Source organism: Pristiophorus japonicus, chromosome X (genome assembly GCF_044704955.1).
Source record: "Pristiophorus japonicus isolate sPriJap1 chromosome X, sPriJap1.hap1, whole genome shotgun sequence".
NCBI lineage: Eukaryota > Metazoa > Chordata > Chondrichthyes > Pristiophoridae > Pristiophorus > Pristiophorus japonicus.
The window spans coordinates 38210867-38234872 of NC_092010.1; the positions used below are offsets into that span (position 1 = coordinate 38210867).

A 24006-nucleotide genomic window follows, 5' to 3' on the forward strand; every position below is an offset into this window, starting at 1 on the left:
CGGGCCGAAGTTGATCATCTCCGAGGTCGTTTTGGCCATGGTATTTGGAAGTGCTGCCTGAAATTCCATTACGTGTTTCAGCATGTCTATTCAAACATGGAAAATGCCAAAGGTGCCTTTGTTCTTAAAATAGCCTGATAGACAGCAAGAGTAGCAAAACTCATGATTCTGTCAGTTTATTGCACAAAAAGCAGCAGCTGGTTTTGCACATACAGCAACCATTGCTCAGTTTGGAGGCATTTTCATTGCTTGGAGTATGAAACCTTCCCATCACAGTTTCAGCATTTTAGGTGTGGTTCTCTCCAGAGTATCGCTGCTGTTCTTCAAAAAAAATTTGTCACTATTAATTTTAGAATTATATGATGGATTAGAATTTCTCTCATCATGATGAATTGTTCAGATAAGTGCTTTTAATTCCCAAATTTCCTTAACCATGTTGTATGAAGTCTCGCCTTCAGATGTAGCAGTCCTCTTATTTAAAAATAAAATCCAGGGATTTACAGTATTACTAAATTATAAAACCTTTTTTGTCAGATCAAATTATTGCAAAAGCCCACCATAAGCCAATTTTGTCTGCTTCTAAGAACCATGTGTGAAATGTTACCAAACTAATAATTGGCCCCACAAAATCATTTTCCGTAGTAACAGAATGACCATTGATGTCTTAATGTGATCCCAATATGTAACAATAACGTGTAACAATAACGTGCAACAAATGTTTAACCTGTGCTGAGGCAAGACCATCGACGAGTTCATTGAAAATCAGTTCAGAATCCTGGAAAATGCACAGCCCAATTGTGTTTCTGAAATTCCAGCAAAGGAACACCCCAGAATCAGAGTGGCAAAAATCCCAGAGTCCAGCTACTCCAGTGGTCCCTCTCTCCCTCCATTGCAACTTATTTTGTGCCTCTATTCCAATACTCCGATGATCTGCACTTCTCTTGTCCCTCCTAAATTGCAAATATGTTCTACACAGACATCCTGTTCCCCATATCCTCACTGTTGAAATGAAGACCTGTTAATTCTCTCTCTCTCTGTCTGTCCCAGGGCCTCCCAAGTTATGAAACTTATCATCGGACTTCCTTCCCTCCTACAATCTTGAGGCTTATAAAACCTGAACTTGGTGTCTCCTAATTTTCTTCCCTTTCTCTATTTTCAACCTTGGTGCCTTACAGTACGGACTTGAGCCTTCATTTGGTTTCTCTATGTAAACCACTTGGAGCGAACATTTAAAAAAAAAAGTAAAAATTAAAAGGCACTAGTAATGAAGACAGTAGTTTTTATTATACATCGTATAATAAATTTCATGAAAAATAGCAGTGCAGTATATAAATCTATTTTGATAATACATTATCTAAAACAGTTTCTAAAAAGTCAGTTTAACATCAAACAATCCTCACAACGAATCCAGATTTTCTTTTGGTTGTGTTACTTAGGCTCCATTCCAGAGTTTTGCCATAGCTATTGTGTGAAAACATCATTATAATCACTGATTGGTACTGACTTGGAGGAACAAAGATTGAATTGTTGAGAATTAATATAAACCCATCCCATAAAAGTTAGGAGAAAAGAAGAGAAATTAGCTGGAGTCCAACTCCTGATCACTTTAGTGTTTCCCACTCGAATGTGTGTGTGTATATAAACACACACACACACACACACACCAACCAACCCTCACACAAAACAACCAACACTCACACTCGTCTCACTCACACATGAAGAATGGCCAAAGTACCACACCCCAGGAGACAATCCCTTCAGGAGAGGATGGGGTGAAAATTGGAAACCAAAATATATTTTTTAAAGTAAGTGAATTCATGGCACATGCATACTGTCGTTGCATTGTTGGTATATGGGCAAGTCATGAATTAGTTTGCCCAAGTATAACAGTATGACAGACCTACAGGAGCATTTTTGATTGGTTGGAATGAGTAAAGCCACCAGTGGCCAGATTTTCACACCACTTCAGAACTTTTCATTCTGTGGCTGCTCGGAAACAAAATCAGATACAATAAATAATTGTTAACTATTTAAAAAAAGCAAGAAACTCTAGTTATTGTACAATAACTTTTTTCCCTTGTCCGATTTTTTTTTAAAAGATGATGGATCTAGGAAACGGCGCACACCTGATTTACTGTGTAATGTTAGTGTGCTCCAAAATAATTTTGTATATCACATCTATATTTTAAAAAAAACAAAATGGGGTAGGGACCGTACAGCAAGATTTTTTTTTAAAAGGCACTTAAAATTTGTGACAAATTCCCTCTGAGTTTAGTGTGAAGTAAAATGTCACCTGAAGTGCCTACAATTAAACCAAGAGTGCATTAATAATGGCCTCTAAGTGCTGTCGGGATCTGTAAGCTACAAGGCCACCTGTGTTGGCCCATTTCTCTGTTTCTTTTGCCCCTTCATCGGGCTTCTTGTACTGGAGCTCTGGATAGCCTGCAGGGCCTCCATCCTTTGGCTCAGCCAGAGCTTTGGCCAGGTTCACAATTCCCCCTCCTAAGGATTTCAAGATGGCATGAGGGGCACAGGTATCCCATTTAAATGTCGTGTCTTTTGTGAAGACATAGGCATCTGCTAAACCAAGGATAGTGCACAAGCCCTTGTATCCTGCCCCAGAAGCATAATACATTCTATCACCACAGAGAGGAGCTAATGCTTTCTTTATGCCTTCCTTCTCACTCGAACTCATGACAATTGAGAGTTGGTTGTGGTGTGCAGGAATCTGCTTTGGTACAGAGTGGATATTGATGTCCTGGTAGGAAATGCCCCAGTAATATTTCCCCCGCCACCTGCAAAAAATAAGCCCACATTAGAGGAATAATTTTACACATTAACATACTGAATGAGTGTTACTTGCTTTGAGATGGCCTCATCACCCCTAGGATCTTGCTTCCATTAAATTGTCTTGAAATTGCTTTGAGTGTCAGCTAATTGTGATCTGGAGATGGATTGAAGCATCTCCAGATCACAACATGGAAAATGAGAAGAGTATTCTACATGTTGAAAGTTTTCCAATCTAGTGGATCAATAAGCTGCACTAAAAGCAAGGGACAGGTGTCCTTAGTTGGTGTTGGTTTTGTTATGTTCCTCTCAACACCTCAGGGTGCAGTATTTAGATTGGGCTCTCACTAATCAAAATACTATTCTATTGGCCATGTCCATGTGGTATAGCTGGCACCCTTTGGATGCAAATACTGAAAACAAATGTACCTTAAATTGGGGTCCACTTCATTAAATGGTACATTAATGACTCCCATGATTGGCTGCCCTGACTTTCTGTCAAAGACTCCGATAAGTACAGCAGCAGATTTTAGACCACGTGTGTGGATGCCATCTTTGAATTTCTCTTCAAGTTGTCCTTTGATGTACTGATTGGTTGAATCTGCAAACAGAAACGTTGCAGTTTACAAAAAAATTAAAACATCCTTCAGCAGAAACCTCAAGTATAATTAACGAGTCACTTTTTTTAAAATGCAAAGGAGAAATGTATGTTCAGTCAGTCCAACTTCATTCAGTTCTTCGAACTATGCAGTTGAAGTAAATCTCAGCCAGTTATACTTTTTTTTTTTCTCTTGCTTTTACTTTATCCCATTAAGTTCCCACAGCACTCGAGATAGATTTTTACTTGACCTTCCTCCAGAGAGTGTATTTTCCAGTCACAATCATCATAGGCAGTCCCTCGGAATCGAGGAAGACTTACTTCCACTCCTGAAGTGAGTTCTTTGGTGGCTGAACAGCCCAATATGAGAGCCACAGACTTTATCACAGGTGGGACAGATAGTCGTTGAGGGAAGGGGTGGGTGGGACAGGTTTGCCGCATGCTCTTTCCGCTGCCTGCGCTTGATTTCTGCATGCTCTTGGTGATGAGACTCAAGGTGCTCAGCGCCCTCCCGGATGCACTTCCTCCACTTAGGCGGTCTTTGGCCAGGGACTCCCAGGTGTCAGTGGGGATGTCGCACTTTATCAGGGAGGCTTTGAGGGTGTCCTTGTAACGTTTCTGCTGCCCACCTTTGGCTCGTTTGCCGTGAAGGAGCTCCGAGTAGAGCACTTGCTTTGGGAGTCTCGTATCTGGCATGCGGACAATGTGGCCTGCCCAGCGGAGCTGATCAAGTGTGGTCAGTGCTTCAATGCTGGGGATGTTGGCCTGGACGAGGACGCTGATGTTGGTGCGTCTGTCCTCCCAGGGGATTTGTAGGATCTTGCGGAGACATAATTGCTGGTATTTCTCCAGCGACTTGAGGTGTCTACTGTACATGGTCCATGTCTCTGAGCCATACAGGAGGGCGGCTATCACTACAGCCCTGTAGACCATGAGATTGGTGGCAGTTTTGAGGGCCTGGTGTGCACTGGCACACTGGAGGCGGTGTTGGATCTCATCGTTGATGCCTGCTCTTGATAGGAGGTTCCCGAGATATGGGAAGTGGTCCACGGTGTCCAGGGCCGCGCCATGGATCTTGTCACAATCGGTCACCAGTTGGAGGAGGAGGGAGGAGGAGTGCAAAGGGGAGTCTCTTTCTGTACTGCTTGAGTGGGCGCCTCCAAGACAATCGACGACTTAATTTATTTTATGCAACTCTTATCCAATCTTAGTGCTTTCTTTCACTATGGGGCTTGGGTCTTCCTCCAAATTTCTCAGTTATAAAACAGAATGGGAGTGCTGCATTGACGGTGGTCATAGAGATTGCACAAAATGGAAGACCCCATCTTCTGAAACTACAAATGCATAGGACTAACTATAGGGTGGGGGGATTTTTCTTTGTAAGATGGTTAAAGGCTTCACTTACCAATAGGATCAACCCATATCCCTAGGGTATCAATTGGGATGTCTGTTGTTTGTTTTTGTAAGTCTGGATCATCAATGTGGACATCTTCGTGGATACACTTGGCCAGAAGGCCAGCAGCTTTCAGATTCCCATCGAGCACTTTACTCAGCAATTCTGCTGTCCCTTGCTCTGTTTTGCAGACTTTCACAGTAATGGTTTCACCTGTAATGCGAATAAGAGAACAGGTATGATTTTTGCTGGATTGTAGTTCATCAGAGTTGTCTGAAGAATACAAGTGGTGATCTCAATTCAGAAAGACCAGAACGGTTCAGGTGTGACAGCCTTATCCATTCTTATACTTAGTGTTTTTTAGTTGGCGATAAACGAAAAAGGACATAGAAAAGTTCTATAACATCAAGATTGTGTACTTTTCTTGTGATCTGATAGTTGTAGACACTGGCTGTGAAACTAGTTTTCTTCTTGGAGAGGGTCTGTAAGCACCACGTAGGTGCTATTACTTGACATTTGGTCCAGACCTGAATCTCAGGAGGATGGCCTTCATGTCAGCCAGCTCCCTAGGCAGAAAGCCGTGGTTTCCTGCATACACAGGCGCTTTGAGTACCGTGTGCTTAGGACTGTTTTAAACTCAAATCACAAAACCAATCTGATGGAGAGACAGACTTGTATGTCACAGTACTTCTGTCGTGGCTCATGATTGCCGACTTGAGTGTTAAGAATTTTGGAATTTTACAATCCCATTGTGGATGCAGAGGGGCCAATGCATTAACTTCCAGTTATCACACCAATATGCAATCAAAGCATATGTAGGGGCAGCTACTGGTTTATACCATGCTGATAATAGTATCGTATTGGCAGAAATGTCATTAGCAAGGATGAGTCAACAAACCATTTAAGGTTAACCCTGGCCAAATTGCTCCAACTTAATTCCAGCAATCTGGCTCAACATCATAGTAACTCAGTGACCCTAACCACACACATTTGATACTTGTAGTTAATTTTTGAATCCTAATTGGCAAAACCGGGTAATTCATCATTACCAGCTGATTATGGTTGTGAAATTTATGAACCAACGAGTTCAGGAAATCCCACAAATCCTACGAGCTACTGCTTGGCAACATCTGATGAGTTTGTCACCATCTTATCAACCGATCAGAGATACCAGTGAGACTTTTTAAAGAATTTGTTGGGAAGTGTAAATTTTGCAGATTAGATACAGACTACTTCACCCGCTGCAATCACCTCACATTGCCCCAGCAAATTAGTTGTTAAAGGAAAAGCAGTCAACAGCAGATTTGCTGCAACACGACCGTGTAAATGGCGCCATGACTCAGCAAGACTGCGAATTGTGGCAAAGTAAACTGCCATTGACATTACCAACTGCAGTTTAAACCCAGAAATTACATTGCAGTGTTGTTCAAATGAATTAAGCATTTATATACTAATGCCACACCATGCGCTGTTGATTTTTAGAACAGTAGTATTCCGATACTTTCACTATTCAGTTACACTATGCTGACGTGATCCATTTTAAGCGTTAAAGTTGTCCGTACCACAGTTCATTGTCTTAACTACATGGAGTTCTTGTGTACCCCGCAAAACTAAGGTCGAAAGTTTACGGGTGCTTCCCAGATGCCGCTAATAAGTAAATGCACCGTCTGGTGTGGTACAGAGCCAAACGTCCCAGGTGCAGACTGGTTTGGTGCTACCATTGGCTTCTTCACTCAGAGTTGTGAACCTGTGGAATAATTCTCTACCACAGAAAGTTGTTGAGGCCAGTTCGTTAGATGTATTCAAAAGGGAGTTAGATGTGACCCCTACGGCTAAAGGGATCAAGGGGTATGGAGAGAAAACAGGAAAGGGGTACTGAAGTTGCATGATCAGCCTTGATCATATTGAATGGTGGTGTAGGCTCGAAGGGCCGAATGGCCTGCTCCTGCACCTATTTTCTATGTTTCTTCCCATGGTGGGATAAGAAATCAGCCAGGGTTACATAGGAGCATATGAAATGAGGGTTCAGCGAGTCGCTCCAAAACAATAATGATGCAGTGAAACATTGTGATCTCCACTGTCCCCTCCCACCAGCAGTCATGTAATCTTCTGGGACAGGTAAAAAGAGATTTTAAAACCCTATGCCAATTCAGGGGGAGCACAATCTGGACAATTCCTCTCGAAGGTGATCTAATGTGTTCAGGAGATCACAGTGGCCGTAAGGTTCTGATCTTTGTCCAGTCCCCCCATGTTGGAAAGTGTTTTTAAATGTTCCTGTGGTTCTTGTCTGGGCTAATGCCTGAAGAATGGCCATTGGTGGGAGGCCGTGAAGCACCTGTTGCCATCAGCGGAACTGTACCCCATCAAAAACTGTCAGTACCTTCGCAAGAGGAGGAGAGAAGGTTTATAAAATGACCTGACAAGCAACGTATGCATTTCAACAAGAAAAGATTAGAGTCTCACCATCAACATCGCTTTCAACGTCAAAAATGATGATTGATATTAAGCACCCCTTCATTTTGTTCTATCCATTTGTGAGGTTTTAATCAGAACAATAAGGAATGCCACAGGAGTACCAGCATAAAGGAGTTACTGAGCTGGTCAGCGTAAGGGAGCTGAATTAACGCCAGTCGATACAATCATTCACCTGAAGCCAATTCAGCATCAACTTTGTCTGTTACTTCAGCTCCCTCTCACTTGAAAACTTCACTGCATTCTTCACAATTGTGGAATAACTGATAAGAAGCATCTTGTAACGTACCCAAACCATTTTCAAACTTATTGGATTCTTCTCCAGCGATGTGAGGTGCAAGTTCTGGAAACTGATTTGACAGAAAGATAATAACTAAAGTATCTGGAAGTTATGGAGATAATTTAAACACACAATTAATAGAAGCACACGATAACCATGCAATTAGCAGCCAGAATATCAGATTTAGTGAGTTTGTATAGGACGTCAACCCACTTTCTCTCCAGGCCAGCCCCTAACAAACAGAGAAACAGAGCTTCCATTTTGCCCAGTTGAGGGCAAAATGGAAGCTCAGTTCTCCCCCTCCTCCTCTTCCCTCCAATTGAAACTAGATTCTCACATGAACTCATTCCAAGGATTATCAATGTTTTATTCATTTTTTTCTTTTGGACTTTAAAAGTTAGATGTGGGTTTAAAAAAAAACATTGCTAAAAGAGATGATGCTGTTATTTACAAGGCCCAGGGCCTGGTGCAGCCAAAACACCGTACAGCAACAGTTGTCATGTTGGATAGGCCACTGGGACTGGGATAATGTATAATGCAGCAGGCACATTCCCTGATCAAATGTGATATTTTTCCAATGGTTGAAATAAACTTATGAATGCCTCTGTTATTTATATGACATTTTTACCCTAAGCATCACACATTGTAATTTTAAGAGCTTTAAAGTACATTCTTTAAAGGATTTTTAAACAGCAAATGAAAGCACTATTTTTACAAACAGAACAACTTGTTCTGAAAGGTTTGTGATAATGACACAGACCTTTTCCCTTCCCATTCCACTTTTGGGACAACTTTCTTGCTCCTTAAGATGAGGCGCCAGAATATGGTCAGCTGACCCTCAACGGTGGGAACATAACTCTTCAGCTGCCAGCCTGGGATTCTAACTCGAGTCAGGTAAGCTGAGAGTCAGATACAATGTCATGCTTCCATTGCCTCACTCTGGATGTGCCTCGACCCCTGACCCTTGAAGAGCTCGCCATAGTGGGCAAACATGATGGTTCCATTTCTAACACTGTGCCTGAGCAAGACTGCTAAATGAGTGCAGAATTTGAGTGCACTTGTGTACTATGAGCTCATGTGACTTGGGAAGTTCATTGTGATTGCTGATTACAGAAAAGGGATCTCTTATTTGAACCCAGACACATGGTTTGAGTGCAGTGTTTCACCCAGCCTGCCTTTCTGGTGCACTCAGTACCTTTTCCGCAATGTCATTCTTAATCACTTCTTGAATGATGACATCTGCCAGAGTCTTGAAGTCTTGTACAAACTTCTTATTTTTATCTGGTCCTTTCTTCTCTTCGATCAGAAGCTGGAACAGTGCCTCCTCTTGTTTACAAGCTCGAGCAATGTTTGCAGATTTCTCAGAAGCACAGATCAAGGCGGTTAGGATGCTGGCCATAACTGCAATGTGGTGACCTTTTAAGCACTGCTTAAAATAAAACAGAAATATTAAGGCAGGTGATGCTGACTTGGTTCCTATTGTCTAAAAGGAGACACATGCTATAATTCTGGCCTAACTAAAGCTTTCTAAACTAAAGGAAATAAATGCATCATGGAATAGCACAGCGGTGTGGCACCCGATTCCAAATATAGCAATATCTCTTAAAATATTAAATTTGATAGCCAGACCTTGCCTGCGCAAATAATTAAAATTGTTATACATAAAGCATTAACCGACTCCAGCGCCCTAACTCAAACTGTCAGATTCAAAGGTCGCCCTAATGTTTAGTTGTCATTTGCTCCTTTCCGACGGATATTCCACACACAATTGGCAGTACTGAGCGGCCTTGACTTTATCGCTGACTGGAAGCACAACAGTCGGCTATATTATGGTCAGAGGACCAATCGTCAGTTGCAAAGCTGAATAGAAGATCTGTTTTCAGAGATTCTTAAAAAGCACATTCTTTCTGAAAAGGTTTCTGTGGTTTTCCACGTGATAAACTCTTTGGTCAATGAAAACAGAGCAAACTGGAGTCAGCAAAGGACTTGCAGGTCACCATGCAAGTCTCTCCTCCTCTAACTAGATTGGAGCTGCTGATATTTTGATTCAGTACCAGATTGTCCGGCTCAGAGAGCATATGCGTGTAATATGTGGGAACAAAATGTACAGAGGAGGTTTGCCCCCAGCTGCCACTGATCAGATTTAAAGAAAGACTTGTATTTATAAAATAACTTATTGCGTCTCTCAGAAACAGCTCAAAGCACTTCAGATACTGTGCCTGGCTTTGGAGTGAGGTGACTGTTATGTAGGCGCAGGCAGCAGCCATTTTGCGTACAGCATGATCACACAAGCAGCAATGAGATAAATGACTAATTCATTTGATTTTCTTTGCGGAATGATCTTGGTTGAGGGAGAAATGTTGGCCAGAACACTGGAAGAACTCCCTGCTATGGAGCACAAAATGAAGAGAGAAATCCCCCCCAAGAATAAGCACAGATGTCTCCCCTTATAACACAAGCATTATGCAGCAATCTAGATGATTACAGCTCCCTTTAATGTAGCAAGACTTGCACTAAATGCGTAACTGAGCGATTTAAACCCAACCACAAAGCTTCTTACCACTTTCTAGACTGTAATAAAGCAACAATTTATGTGGCTTTAGGCCTTAATAGGGAGCAGAATAAATATATTGTACAGTCCAATATCAAAACAGAAAATGTTGGTAATGCACGGCAGGTTAGTCAACAACTGAAAGAAAGTTCAATGTCACTCTTCATGCTATTGAAAACTGGTGAAGTTGGTTTAAGTTCACCAACATCTGGCGTACTACAGGCTCAGTGTGATGGGCTTGTGGCTGACAAGAGTCCTACATGGAGAAATGTAAACAGAGATTACAAATATATAAAACTCAAGTGCTGCAGGAGAGAGCAAGATAGGGCCCAGGGTGCCAGTGGTGATCATGTGCTGTATACTCCGCAACGATATTCCGCAAATAACTGCCACACCAATAATCTGCCCTGACCAGAAAGCCACTGCGGGAATTCCTGCATAGCCATCCAATAGAATTTTGGGAACTAAGGGAATCAAGGGATATGGGAATATTGCGGGAAGGTGGAGTTGAGGTAGAAGATCAGCCATGATCTTATTATATGGTGGAGCAGACTCGAGGGGCCAAATGGCCTACTCCTGCTCCTATTTCTTATGTTCTTAGGTATAAGCAAAGAAGGAGGCCATTTGACCCATCGTATCTGCGCCATCAAGCAAGGAAATTTAAATTGAGATTTTATATATTACATCTCAGAATTGCAGATTTTATAGGCATTAACCTACTATCCCTATCCACCCCAACACCCCTTCATTACCTTCATCATTTAAAAAAACTTCATTTACAGCCCCTCTAAGCTTGCAATTATCTGAAGTAAATAAGCCTAATTCTTGGAGCCTGTCTACATAACTAATAAAGTTCAGTGTCATCCACGTCATCCTCCTCTGCACACTCTCCAAAACCTCTGTATGCTTCACCATTATTCAGGACCCAAATGCCTGCGAAACGTTCTTTAGAAACCATATTTCTTGGTAAAAGCAGCAAGAGTGTAATTCTGAGTCCAGTGAAATGTTACAGGAGCCTCACCATTTCCCAGGTCTAGAACTGGACAGTGGGTTTGTGGGTTTTATTTTCAATGCAGGGATCGAAATCTGGACCATGACTGTCTGGCATTCAGATACAAAACTTGCTATCCCCAAATCTGGACTGTCTGCCCAAACACGAGAGACGCAATCACCTTAATACATAAACTTCTCCTTTCCGATTCGATCAGCCCCAAACTAACTGAAGCCCAATAAATGCAGTTGTGAGTGGAAGATTTATGGGTTCACTAGGATGCCACTGATGGCCACCACAGCCAAAACAAGCAGCTGGTTGTGAAGGGCCTTTGTGCATTTCTAAGATGCAAGCTTGGAAAAAGAAATACCAGAGGTGTTATGATGGAATTCGAGAGGAAAAGCTTCACAATAACATTTATTCCAACACATAGTGTGGTTCTCCAAAACAACATGCTAAAGTACACAGAAAGATCTCAACATAAAAATATTACAGCCGAAGCACTCCAATGTATTCTAGAGCGTGGTTCTCAAACAGGCAGATCTATTGAACGGTCACATACTCTGAATGTTACACAGGGAGACATCATGTCAGCTTGGCTCGGTTGGTACTACTTTTCTATATCAGAAGATTGTGGGCACATAATCTAGATTGATAGAGCAGCACTCCACTGAAGTATCAGAAGTGTTGCCTTTCCAATGAGATGCTAAACCAAGGCCCCATTTCCCTGTTCAACTGGACTTTAAAGATTCCCCGGCACTATTTGAAGAAGAACAGGGCCCTGGCCAATGTTCCAGCATCACCCAACACTTCTCAAAACAAAAAGATTAATCTATTTTATTGGTGTTTATGGGATGTTGCTGATGTAGAATTGGTTGCTGTATTTCCCTACATAATAAGCCATGCACTCCAAAACAACTCATGTAAAGTGCATCGAGCTTACTCAAAAATGTGATAAGGAACTGTATAAATCCAAGTAATATACAGGAAGCTGTCTGTTCATTTATCAGTTTGCATTCAGCCACTTCTCTATTGATTGCCATCCAATTTGGATTATGTGAGCCAGCCCCCTGTTAAATCCGTTTCCTGGAGGCCAGCAGGAAAATTGTAGACCCAGGAAAAACTGCATTTGAAATCTGGCACCGGTGTACGGAAACCCGATTTAACAATATAAACAGAGTGCCAGCTCACGGTGCTGGGCTCACAGAATCTAAACAACCAATATAAAAAGGCCTTATAGTGCTCCTTCGAAGCATGTTCTATGCTTTAAAACTGCTTGATTGAGACAGCCGAGGAACAAACAGTCTCTACAAAGCTTTTCCTGTAGTGGGATTGCAAAAGTAGGCTGCAGGCAGCGCTCTCCATTCACATGTCCCACATTATCTCGAACACTTTGACCCCTCCCAACACCACTGATGAGTTTTCGGTGGAGCTCCTTCCTGTTTGGGACATCAAAACATGTCTAAGATGATCCTGGTCACTTCTACAGTCATGAAAAGCTGCTCCTGATATTTGAACAGCCTTTTATTGCTCAATCACCTGGCTTCTGATCAAAAGACTCTTGCTGGTGAAATTGTTTTGTGAAAAAAAATGTTTCCTTATAAAACAGTAACTGTATTGTAACCTTTTAAAAATGTATTCTCTGGATGTGGGCATCACTGGCAAGACTGGCATTTATTGCCCATCCCTAGTTGCCCTGACTGAGTGGCTTTCTAAACCACTTCAGAGGGCAATTAAGAGTCAATCACGTTGGTATGCAACTTGGAGTTACATATAGGCCAGATGGTTAGTCCAGGCCTTTGGATTACAACATAACCACAACGCTACCGTAATATTGTGATTGAGTCCGCCGATACAAGCATACCAATGTTACAACACATGAACTGAACACTTGCATCAGTTGGCCCAGCAAGACCAGAATGTCCCTGAGGCTATAAGTCTAAAGAATTAAAGCAAGTACCTGACTGACCTCTAGCAAATCTTTGACACTTATCTTCCTTTGCAACATTTATGATTATGTCACAGTACGGTGCCTTGCATTATCTGATGCATTTGGGTTTGTGTCTGCTCCTGTGCAAAGTTGGATGTGGACTCCACCAGTAGGCGAAGACATTCCAAGTCTCTCAGTGAAGCAAGTCTTAGAATCATAGAATTTTAAAGTACTTAAGGAGGCCATTTGGCCCTTCATGTTGTGCTGGCTCTCAAAGAGCACTCCATTTCATCCCAGTCCCCTGCCCTCTTCCCAGAACCTTTTAATATTTTAGTTTTTAATTATTTATCCACTTCCCTTTTAAAATCGAGTATGGATTCTGTTTCCCCCACTGGTTCTGGTAGTGCATTTCAAATCTGAACAAGCCCATGTAAAAGAAAATTCTCCCAGCACTCTCACCTCTGAGTCAGAGGGTTGTGGGTTCAAGACTCACTTCAGAGACTTGAGCACAAAATCTAGGCTAACACTCCAGTGCAGTGCCGAGGGAGCGCCGCACTGTCAGAGGGGCCGTCTTTCGGATGAGACGTTAAACCGAAGCCCCGTCTGCTCAAGGTGGATGCCAAAGATCCCTTGGCACTATTTCGAAGAAGAGCAGGGGAGTTATCCCCAGTGTCCTGGCCAATATTTATCCTGCAATCAAACATCACAAACAGATAATCTGGTCATTATCACATTGCTGTTTGTGGGAGCTTGCTGAGCGCAAATTGACTGCCGCGTTTCCCACATTACAACGGCATACTTACAACTGGCTGTAAAGCACTTTGAGACATCCTGAGGTCGTGAAAGGTGTTCTTAAAGCACCCATATCTTTCTAGGCGAGTGTGGCTCTTTGTCGGCTGGAGCAGACACAATGGGCTGAAATGGCCTCCTTCTGCGCTGTAGATATCTATGTTTCTATTTGAACCTGTGTTATAGCCTCTAGAAGCTTACCCAACACCAGTGTTGGGATAATTGGTGTAGTAAACTGGTTTATCCTTTTTTGAACAGATGTATTATTTTGATAACTCTCCAGTCCCTCTGGCACAACTTCCATATCCAAGAATGTTAGATTGTGGTCAGAACAGCTGCTTACAGCAGTTCTTAATGCAGCTGTACAGGGCCTTGGTGAGGCCTCAACTGGAATATTGTGTTCAGTTTTGGTCTCCTAATCTGAGGAAGGACGTTCTTGCTATTGAGGGAGTGCAGCGAAGGTTCACCAGACTGATTCCCAGGATGGCAGGACTGACATGTGGAGAGACTGGATCGACTGGGCCTTTATTCATTGGAGTTTAGAAGGATGAGAGGGGATCTCATAGAAACATACAAGATTCTGACGGGACTGGACAGGTTAGATGCAGGAAGAATGTTCCCGATGTTAGGGAAGTCCAGAACCAGGGGACACAGTCTAAGGATAAGGGGTAAGCCATTTAGGACCGAGATGAGGAGAAACTTCTTCACTCAGAGAGTTGTTAACCTGTGGAATTCCCTACCACAGAGAGTTGTTGATGCCAGTTCGTTGGATATATTTAAGACGGAGTTAGATATGGCCCTTACAGCTAAAGGGATCAAGGGGTATGGGGAGAAAGCAGGAAAGGGGTGCTGAGGTTAATGATCAGCCATGATCGTATTGAATAGTGGTGCAGGCTCGAAGGGCCGAATGGCCTACTCCTGCACCTATTTTCTATGTTTCTAATCCATCTCTGACTTCCTGGAGCATTCTGACATGTAGCCAGCAGGGCCCAGTGTCTTCCCCACTTTTCATTTTTCCAGCACTACATCCTGATCTTTGTTATTTTATCCAATTGCTGCAGCTCCTCCTCTGTACCCTTTCATTGCCATTGCTAACTCTTGAAAACCAAAGCAAAGTCCTCATTTAGTATCTCTGCCATCCCTTCATCCTCCAAGATTTCCTTTTACATTTCAAATTGGCCCCAAACTAGTCTTTTACATCTTTATAAAATTGTTTACCATTTCCCTTTATTCCCTGTCAGTCTTTCTTCATAACCTCTGAGCCTTTCTAATCTTTGCTTTCCTGTGTTCTATATTTGGCTTGATTTTATTTTGTATTAACCCTAGATTTGTCAGATGCCTTGTTTTAATTTCTCTTCTCATCCAATGAACGCCAGCTTTTGCTGTGCCCCCTTTTACTTGTGGGACTATATCTGGTCTGTACTCTAATTGTCTCCAGTTTAGACATTTCCATGGTTTGTGCATGGTTCGATTTGCCATCTTTTCTTTCCAATATATCTGAGCTGCTTCCCTTTTCAACTTGTTGAAACTGGTCCCGGTAAAATACATTTATATTTGACTCTTCAGTTTTTATATCCAACCTAATTCGGTTCTGGTCACTGTGTCCCAGATGTACCCCTAGCCTTACCGTGCCAACTTGCCCCACTTCATTTCCTAACACGAGATCCAACACTGCCTCCTTCCTTGTTGGTTTAAAAACATATTGCTCTGGAAAGCATTCCTGCTCCTCTTCACCTGACATTACCTCTACACAAGTCTTATCTTTGGACAATTAGCAACGAGTTAAAGGAGAGAGACGCTGGGGGCTCAGGTGATGACATGGGACTTGTAGCTGAGGGAGACCACCTCGATATGGAGTGCAGGAACTGAAAGTAGATGCACAGGGGGAAGAAGTTCGGAAGCGAGGGCGATCCGCGAGCAATGCGGACTAGAGCGGAGACTCGCTGGGCGAGGGTTTTGCGGAAGATGCACCTTTACGGGAGCCCGTGTTGGTGCAGATTTAAAAAGGGGAAAAGCTGCGAGTTCGGATCCCTCGAGAGCTTTGGTGCCAATGCTGTGGGCGCAGCTAATCGCCGGGTGCTCAGGCGCCAGGGATCCAGTGGATCTCCGCCCACACCGAAGCTCCTCCCGGGCCGTTACCGACTCCCGGCCACGTTCAGCTCCGCCATCTCCAATCTTTGCCCCGGCTTCGGTACTCACCAGTCCGCGGGCCCGTGGCGTCCGCTGGAGGCTTCGCTTGCACTCCGAGCCGCTCCTTGCGCGGATGTGCAGGGGTGGAGGAAACTTTAACCCCGGCTGTTTATTTTTTTTCTCTCTCTCTCACCCAGAGCCTGTCACAGATACTTGGGCTGACTGCGAGGGCGGGCCCAGGCCCAGGCCCAGTTCAGTGCTCTTTAAAGGGCCCTCCAGCGAATGAGCCAAGTAAAAGGACAAGAAGAAAAAAAACACAGGCACGGGGAGGCGATTTGCTGCCAGAGGGGAGTTAAACAAAGCGCCCACTACAATTTCCCCAGCTCTCTCAGCAGCAAAAGGCACATTCAAGAGCCTTCAGGACGAACAGAGTGGCCCCTGGACCTCCACAACGATTTGCAAATTGAATTCAAACATGTGCCCCCACCAGAACACTAAACTGAACAAAATAACACTGAAAGGAACCGTAACAAATCAAATTAAAATTCTGTTCCCTGTTGTAATGAAGCAATTCAACCAAGTGCCCCCTTGTTAAAGAGGCACAACCACGAGAACCTGCAAACTAACCCAAAACATTTAAGAAAACCTAACAAATCAAATTAAAGTTTGGTTGCCAGGGGTGATGAAGCACTCCTGTCCCTCCGACACCCACCTCTCGCGGAAGCGTACCGGTGGACACTGCGTGCTCCTCCAGGGGCACCCTGGCTTGGATGTAACCGCGGAAGAGAGGCAGGCAGTCGGGCTGAACGACTGCCCGCTGCCTCCACACACTCATTCCTCCCTCTTTTTAATTGCCAATAAGGATGACCAAGTCATCAAACAAGGATAACATTAACAAAATGTGACCCTTTTTAGAGGGGCACAAACAATAAACTCCAAATCATGAGTAAAACGAAAGGAAACCAAATAAGTCAAATCATAACTTTATTCTCTGCGTCCACAATGAACTCCAGTCCCTCCGGTACCCACCAGTCGCAGAAGGCCGCGAGCGTACCAATGGACACCACGTGCTCCATCTTCAGGGACACCCTGGCGCAGACATAGCCGCGGAACACACTGATTTCTCCCAGTTATTTTTCTGCCAACTGTTGCTCCAGGGGTTCGTCCTGGCTGTCTCTCTTCCATGGTGTTCTCTGTGCCCGATTGTCCTTGGAGAGGAAGCCAGTATGCTTGAGGCCTGTTGCAACCAGTGGGCACTGCAGGGTATAAAATGTCTTATAGACACTGATAACATTCTGATTTCGGTGGGTAGGTTCCCCTTATGTTGGGACTGTTTTGCTTATGTTGAGTTTCTTTTAGTTTGATCGGACAATATGTTGCTTTCCTATGTTAGTGCTCGCTGTGTGGACTGGCCCGTGCCGTGCTGCCCCTGGGCCCTTGCCTCTCTTGGGTCCTGATCACGTCCCTCTACAATCTCTCGCCGCTCCTTCACCCCGATCTCACCGCTCCTCTGTATCTGCCCATGCTCCAATCACCGAACTGGACCTTGATGACGTCACTCTTCGCTGCCATCGCCCTCCTGCACCAGCTCGCGCTGCTCCCTGAAGTAGTCTCCCGGGGCCTCCACGCTGCTCCCGAGGCCTCCATGCCACTCCCGGGGCCTCCACGCCGCTCCCAAGGCCTCCACGCCGCTCCCGAGGCCTCCACGCCGCTCCCGGGGCCTCCACGCCGCTCCAGGGGCCTCCACGCCGCTCCCGAGGCCTCCACGCCGCTCCCGAGGCCTCCACGCCGCTCCCGGGGCCTCCACGCCGCTCCAGGGGCCTCCACGCCGCTCCCGAGGCCTCCACGCCGCTCCCGGGGCCTCCACGCCGCTCCAGGGGCCTCCACGCCGCTCCCGGGGCCTCCACGCCGCTCCAGGGGCCTCCACGCCGCTCCCGGGGCCTCCACGCCGCTCCCGAGGCCTCCACGCCGCTCCAGGGGCCTCCACGCCGCTCCAGGGGCCTCCACGCCGCTCCCGAGGCCTCCACGTCGCTCCGGAGGCCTCCACGCCGCTCCCGGGGCCTCCACGCCACTCCCGAGGCCTCCACGCCACTCTCGGGGGGCCCCCACGCCGCTTCCCGGGGCCTCCACGCCACTCCCGGGGCCCCCACGCTGCTTCCCGGGGCCTCCACGCCGCTTCCCGGGGCCTCCACGCCACTCCCGGGGCCTCCACGCCACTCCCGGGGGCCCCCACGCCGCTTCCCGGGGCCCCCACGCTGCTTCCTGGGCCTCCACGCTGCTTCCGGGGCCCCCACGCTGCTTCCCGGAGCCCCCACGCTGCTTCCCGGGGCCTCCACGCCACTCTCGGGGGCCCCCACGCCGCTTCCCGGGGCCTCCACGCCGCTCCCGGGGCCTCCACGTCGCTCCCGAGGCCTCCACGTCGCTCCCGAGGCCCCAACGCCGCTTCCCGGGGCCTCCACGCCGCTCCCGAGGCCTCCACGCCGCTCCCGAGGCCTCCACGTCGCTCCCGAGGCCTCCACGCCGCTCCCGGGGCCTCCACGCCACTCTCGGGGGCCCCCACGCCGCTTCCCGGGGCCTCCACGCCACTCCCGGGGCCTCCACGCCACTCCCGGGGGCCCCCACGCTGCTTCCCGGGGCCCCCACGCTGCTTCCTGGGCCTCCACGCTGCTTCCCGGGGCCTCCACGCTGCTTCCCGGGGCCTCCACGCCACTCCCGGGGCCTCCACGCCACTCTCGGGGGCCTCCACGCTGCTTCCCGGGGCCCCCACGCTGCTTCCTGGGCCTCCACGCTGCTTCCCGGGGCCCCCACGCTGCTTCCCGGGGCCTCCACGCTGCTTCCGGGGCCTCCACGCTGCTTCCCGGGGCCTCCACGCTGCTTCCCGGGGCCTCCACGCTGCTTCCCGGGGCCCCCACGCTGCTTCCCGCGGCCTCCACGCTGCTTCCTGGGGCCCCCACGCTGCTTCCCGGGGCCTCCACGCTGCTTCCGGGGCCTCCACGCTGCTTCCCGGGGCCTCCACGCTGCTTCCGGGGCCTCCACGCTGCTTCCCGGAGCCCCCACGCTGCTTCCCGCGGCCTCCACGCTGTTCCGGGGCCTCCACGCTGCTTCCCGGGGCCTCCATGCTGCTTCCCGGGGCCCCCACGCAACTCCTGGGGCCTCCACGCCACTCCCGGGGGCCCCCACGCTGCTTCCCGCGGCCCCCACGCTGCTTCCCGGAGCCCCCACGCCACTCCCGGGGCCTCCACGCCACTCTCGGGGGCCCCCACGCCGCTTCCCGGGGCCCCCACGCTGCTTCCCGGGGCCTCCACGCCACTCTCGGGGGCCCCCACGCCGCTTCCCGGGGCCCCCACGCTGCTTCCGGGGCCTCCACGCCACTCCCGGGGGCCCCCACGCTGCTTCCCGCGGCCCCCACGCTGCTTCCAGGGGCCTCCACGCCACTCCCGGGGGCCCCCACGCTGCTTCCCGCGGCCCCCACGCTGCTTCCAGGGGCCTCCACGCCACTCCCGGGGGCCCCCACGCTGCTTCCCGGGGCCCCCACGCTGCTTCCGGGGCCTCCACGCTGCTTCCCGGAGCCCCCACGCTGCTTCCCGCGGCCTCCACGCTGCTTCCGGGGCCTCCACGCCACTCCCGGGGGCCCCCACGCTGCTTCCCGCGGCCCCCACGCTGCTTCCAGGGGCCCCCACGCTGCTTCCAGGGGCCCCCACGCTGCTTCCAGGGGCCCCCACGCTGCTTCCCGCGGCCCCCACGCTGCTTCCAGGGGCCCCCACGCTGCTTCCAGGGGCCCCCACGCCGCTTCCAGGGGCCCCCACGCTGCTTCCAGGGGCCCCCACGCTGCTTCCAGGGGCCTCCACGCTGCTTCCCGGGGCCTCCACGCTGCTTCCCGGGGCCCCCACGCTGCTTCCCGGGGCCCCCACGCTGCTTCCCGGGGCCCCCACGCTGCTTCCCGGGGCCCCCACGCTGCTTCCCGGGGCCTCCACGCTGCTTCCCGGGGCCTCCACGCTGCTTCCCGGGGCCCCCACGCTGCTTCCCGCGGCCTCCACGCTGCTTCCTGGGGCCCCCACGCTGCTTCCCGGGGCCTCCACGCTGCTTCCGGGGCCTCCACGCTGCTTCCCGGAGCCCCCACGCTGCTTCCCGGGGCCTCCACGCTGCTTCCCGGGGCCTCCACGCTGCTTCCCGGGGCCCCCACGCTGCTTCCCGGGGCCTCCACGCTGCTTCCGGGGCCTCCACGCTGCTTCCCGGAGCCTCCACGCTGCTTCCCGGGGCCCCCACGCTGCTTCCCGGAGCCCCCACGCCACTCCCGGGGCCTCCACGCCACTCTCGGGGGCCCCCACGCCGCTTTCCGGGACAAATAAATATATTCTCTTTGCTGTCTCTGATTATCTTAACTCCAGTAGCTGGGCTGCCAAGATTCCGAGCTCGAGAGAACCCTTGGATTTATAATGAGTTTCAAAATTGCTAGGCTTGCTCATAACTGATCTCCCGGTGCATTGTTTTATTACAGATATCATTAATTTGCAGCAATTAAGTGCAGTTGCATTGTGTCACTCAACACCATATTAATTTGACTTTCAACAACAACTTATATTTATATAGCATTTTTTAACGTAGTAAAACGTCCCAAGACAGGAACATTATCAGACAAAAATTGACACTGAGTCACGTAAGGAGATATTAGGACAGGTGTCCAAAAGCTTGGTCAAAGAAGGCTTTAGGGAGGGTCTTAAAGGAGGAAAGAGAGAGGCGGAGAGGTTTAGGGAGGGAATTCCAGAGCTTAGGGCCAAGGCAGCTGAAGGCACGGTCGCCAATGGTGGGGCGAAGGAAGTGGTCGATGCACAAGAAACCAGAATTGGAAGAACGCAGAGTTGGAGGAGGCTAGAGCTGTAAGAGGTTACAGAGATAGGGAGCAGCGAGGCCATGGAGGGAGTTGAACACAAGGATGAGAATTTTAAAATTGAGCCAACGTCATCATCATCATAGGCAGTCCCTCGAAATCAAGGAAGACTTGTTTCCACTCCAAAAGTGAGTCCTTAGGTGACTGAACAGTCCAACACGGGAATTACAGTCTCTGTCACAGGTGGGACAGTTAGTCGTTGAGGGAAGGGGTGGGTGGGACTGGTTTGCCGCACGCTCTTTCCGCTGCCTGCGCCTGTTTTCTTGGCGTGGTCTTGGCAACGAGACTCGAGGTGCTCAGCACCCTCCCGGATGCACCTCCTCCACTTAGGGCGGTCTTTGGCCAGGGACTCCCAGGTGTCAGTGGGGATGTTGCATTTTATCAAGGAGGCTTTGAAGGTGTCCTTGAAATGTTTCCTCTGCCCACCTGGGGCTCGCTTGCCGTGTAGGAGTTCCGAGTAGAGCGCTTGCTTCGGGAGTCTTGTGTCAGGTATGCGAACAATGTGGCCTGCCCAACGGAGCTGGTCGAGTGTGGTCAGTGCTGGGAATGTTGGCCTGATCGAGGACGCTAACGTTGGTGCGTCTGTCCTCCCAGGGGATTTGCAGGATCTTGCGGAGACACCGTTGGTGGTATTTCTCCAGTGATTTGAGGTGTCTACTGTATATGGTCCACGTCTCTGAGCCATACAGGAGGGCGGGTATCACTACAGCCCTGTAGACCATGAGCTTGGTGCCAGATTTGAGGGCCTGATCTTCGAACACTCTTTTCCTCAGGCGGCCGAAGGTTGCACTGACGCACTGGAGGCGGTGTTGAACCTCGTCGGCGATGTCTGCCCTTATCAAATAGGCTCCCAAGGTATGGAAAGTGGTCCACCTTGTCCAGGGCCGCGCCGTGGATCTTGATGACTGGGGGGCAGTGCCGTGACGTGGGGTCAGGTTTGTGGAGGACCTTTGTCTTACGGATGTTTAGTGTAAGGTCCAGTGATAATGTTGACTATTACTTGAAGTTCAGTCTCTGAATGTGCGCAGACGCAAGTGTCGTCTGCGTATTGTAGCTTGACGACAGAGGATGGGACAGTCTTGGATCTGGTCTGGAGGTGACGAAGGTTGAACGGGTTCCCACTGGTTCAGTAGTTTAGTTCCACTCCGGCAGGGAACTTGTTGAGTGTGAGGTGGAGCATTGCAGCGAGGAAGATCGAGAAGAGGGTTGGCCTTGCTTGACCCCGGTCCGGACGTGGATTGGGTCTGTGATGGATCCGTTGGTCAGGATCACGGCTTGCATGTCGGCGTGGAGTAGGCGGAGGATGGTGACAAACTTTTGGGGGCAGCCGAAACAGAGGAGGATGCTCCATAGGCCCTCGCGGTTGACAGTGTTGAAGGCCTTTGTGAGGTCAAAGAAGGCCATGTACAAGGGTTGGTGCTGTTCCCTGCATTTCTCTTGCAGTTGTCGTGCCGTAAAAATCATGTCCGTTGTATCCCGTAGTGGATGGAATCCGCACTGTGACCCCAGGAGGAGCTCCTCAGCCACAGGGAGAAGATGGTTGAGGAGGATTCTAGCGATGACTTTCCCAGTGGCTGATAACAGGGAGATTCCCCTGTAGATGCCGCAATCGGACTTGTCCCTTTTTTTAAAGATGGTCACGATTACTGCATCTCTGAGATCTTCCGGCATGCTCTCCTCCTTCCACATAAGAGAGATGAGATCATGCATTCGTGCCTCTCCGCCATACTTTAGTGCCTCAGTGGGGATTCCATCCGCTCTCGTTGCCTTGTTCTTGAGCTGGCGGATGGCCTTTTCTACCTCGTGCTGAGATGGGGGCGGGTAGCATGCTGCGAGATGGAGTCGAGGACACTCGAGTCAAAGGCAGAGTCTCGGTTCAGGAGATCTTCGAAGTGCTCCTTCCAGTGGGTCTTGATTGCCTCAGTGTCCATGATGAGTGTTACCCAGTTATTGGCCAGCAGTGGGGTGGGTGCTTGGGCCATAGGTGGCCTTGACTGCGGTGAAGAATGCTCGCACATCATGGCTGTCGGCCAGCTGCTGAATCTCCTGTGCTTTCTCCACCCACCGTCTACGTAGGCCAGCGAACACGGGTGATGGGTGAACGAGACTTGGTGCGAGTTTCACCCTTAAAGGATTGTCTCATTGTCAAGGCCCCTATGTAAAAAAAAAACATGGAAACATACCAAGGCTAATTATAGCACCCCGACTATTGCCACAGCTGAGATCAGCTAACTCAGAGATTGAACGCGGGATTTTTCCTGTTTCAAAAACAAGAGCATTGTTTGCCATCTCCCCATAATGAAGTCTGAAATCAGGAAGTCACCGTGTGAGAATGCTGAACTGTGGCCATTAACCTGTCACTGGGAGTCCCGTATGTTGCTACGTGGGCCATTTTGAAACATGGAGCAAAGAAGAGGCAGAGAGGTTGATGGGAAAGTAAGTGTATTGCATTCAAACACGTTTGCAACATGCTCCTGCAACACTCATTCCTCCAGCAGGCGGAGATGCATACCAACATTTCACAAGGCTTGTTGCCAGGTTCACTGATGATGTTAAAACATTCATCTTCTGGTTGAAGTTAACTAACTACATAAAAGTTGCAACACGGAAGCAGGGCATTCAGCCTAATCAATCCGGGTCAGTGTTACCTTCCACACAAGCAAATAGTACTAATCACATCAGCGTCTCTTGAAATTCAGCATTGCTTTGTGCTGAATTACAGACTTCTGCCAGGACAAGCTATTCCTCGAGTGATGCTTGCAGCAAAGCTGAACGTGTAACCCAACTTTTCGACTTGTCATTTCTACATTGTTTAGCTGTTCACATGCCAGTTGCAGTAGCCTCTGATCTGATTTGCCAGTGTCATATCTTCAGAGAACACACATCACACAACCTGTAAGATGGCTGCAGGTTCCGGAATCTTCTGACCTGGTGGTCAGGTGACCTGCTCTTTATTAAACAGCACTAGCTGCAGTAACACAGGTGTCCACAGTGTGGAGCTACAGACATTACACTTCTCCCTCCTGAATGAAGAGTTATTAAAACAAACAATTATCATGCATAACTTGCATGGTTATACATAAAGGATATGGACTTATTTTGCCACATTTACAAATTTAACTTTACCACTTGTTTTCTGTTTCGAACAGGATACCTTCGCTTTCGAACAGAACCTTCCAAACATGGTGTCGAATTTA

General features: G+C 48.4%; 2 protein-coding genes across 3 annotated transcripts in view; one reads left to right on the top strand and one right to left on the bottom strand.

Moving 5' to 3' along the window:
- Positions 1–24006, top strand: part of pan2 (poly(A) specific ribonuclease subunit PAN2) — a 121148-nt gene that overhangs the window by 87471 nt on the left and 9671 nt on the right. The window lies entirely within an intron of this gene.
- Positions 1279–16620, bottom strand: inpp1 (inositol polyphosphate-1-phosphatase). Of its 2 annotated transcripts, none has more exons than XM_070869680.1 (6): positions 15991–16620; positions 8726–8959; positions 7540–7600; positions 4791–4991; positions 3217–3388; positions 1279–2795 (listed from the first exon to the last, which is right to left on the bottom strand). In XM_070869680.1, the coding sequence occupies exons 2-6, from the start codon at positions 8927–8929 to the stop codon at positions 2309–2311; spliced, it is 1125 nt and encodes a 374-aa protein (XP_070725781.1). In that variant the 5' UTR covers positions 8930–8959; positions 15991–16620; the 3' UTR covers positions 1279–2308. The 2 variants fall into 2 exon arrangements, with proteins under 2 accessions (XP_070725781.1, XP_070725779.1); XM_070869678.1 differs by having other exon boundaries at positions 8726–8956; positions 15991–16619.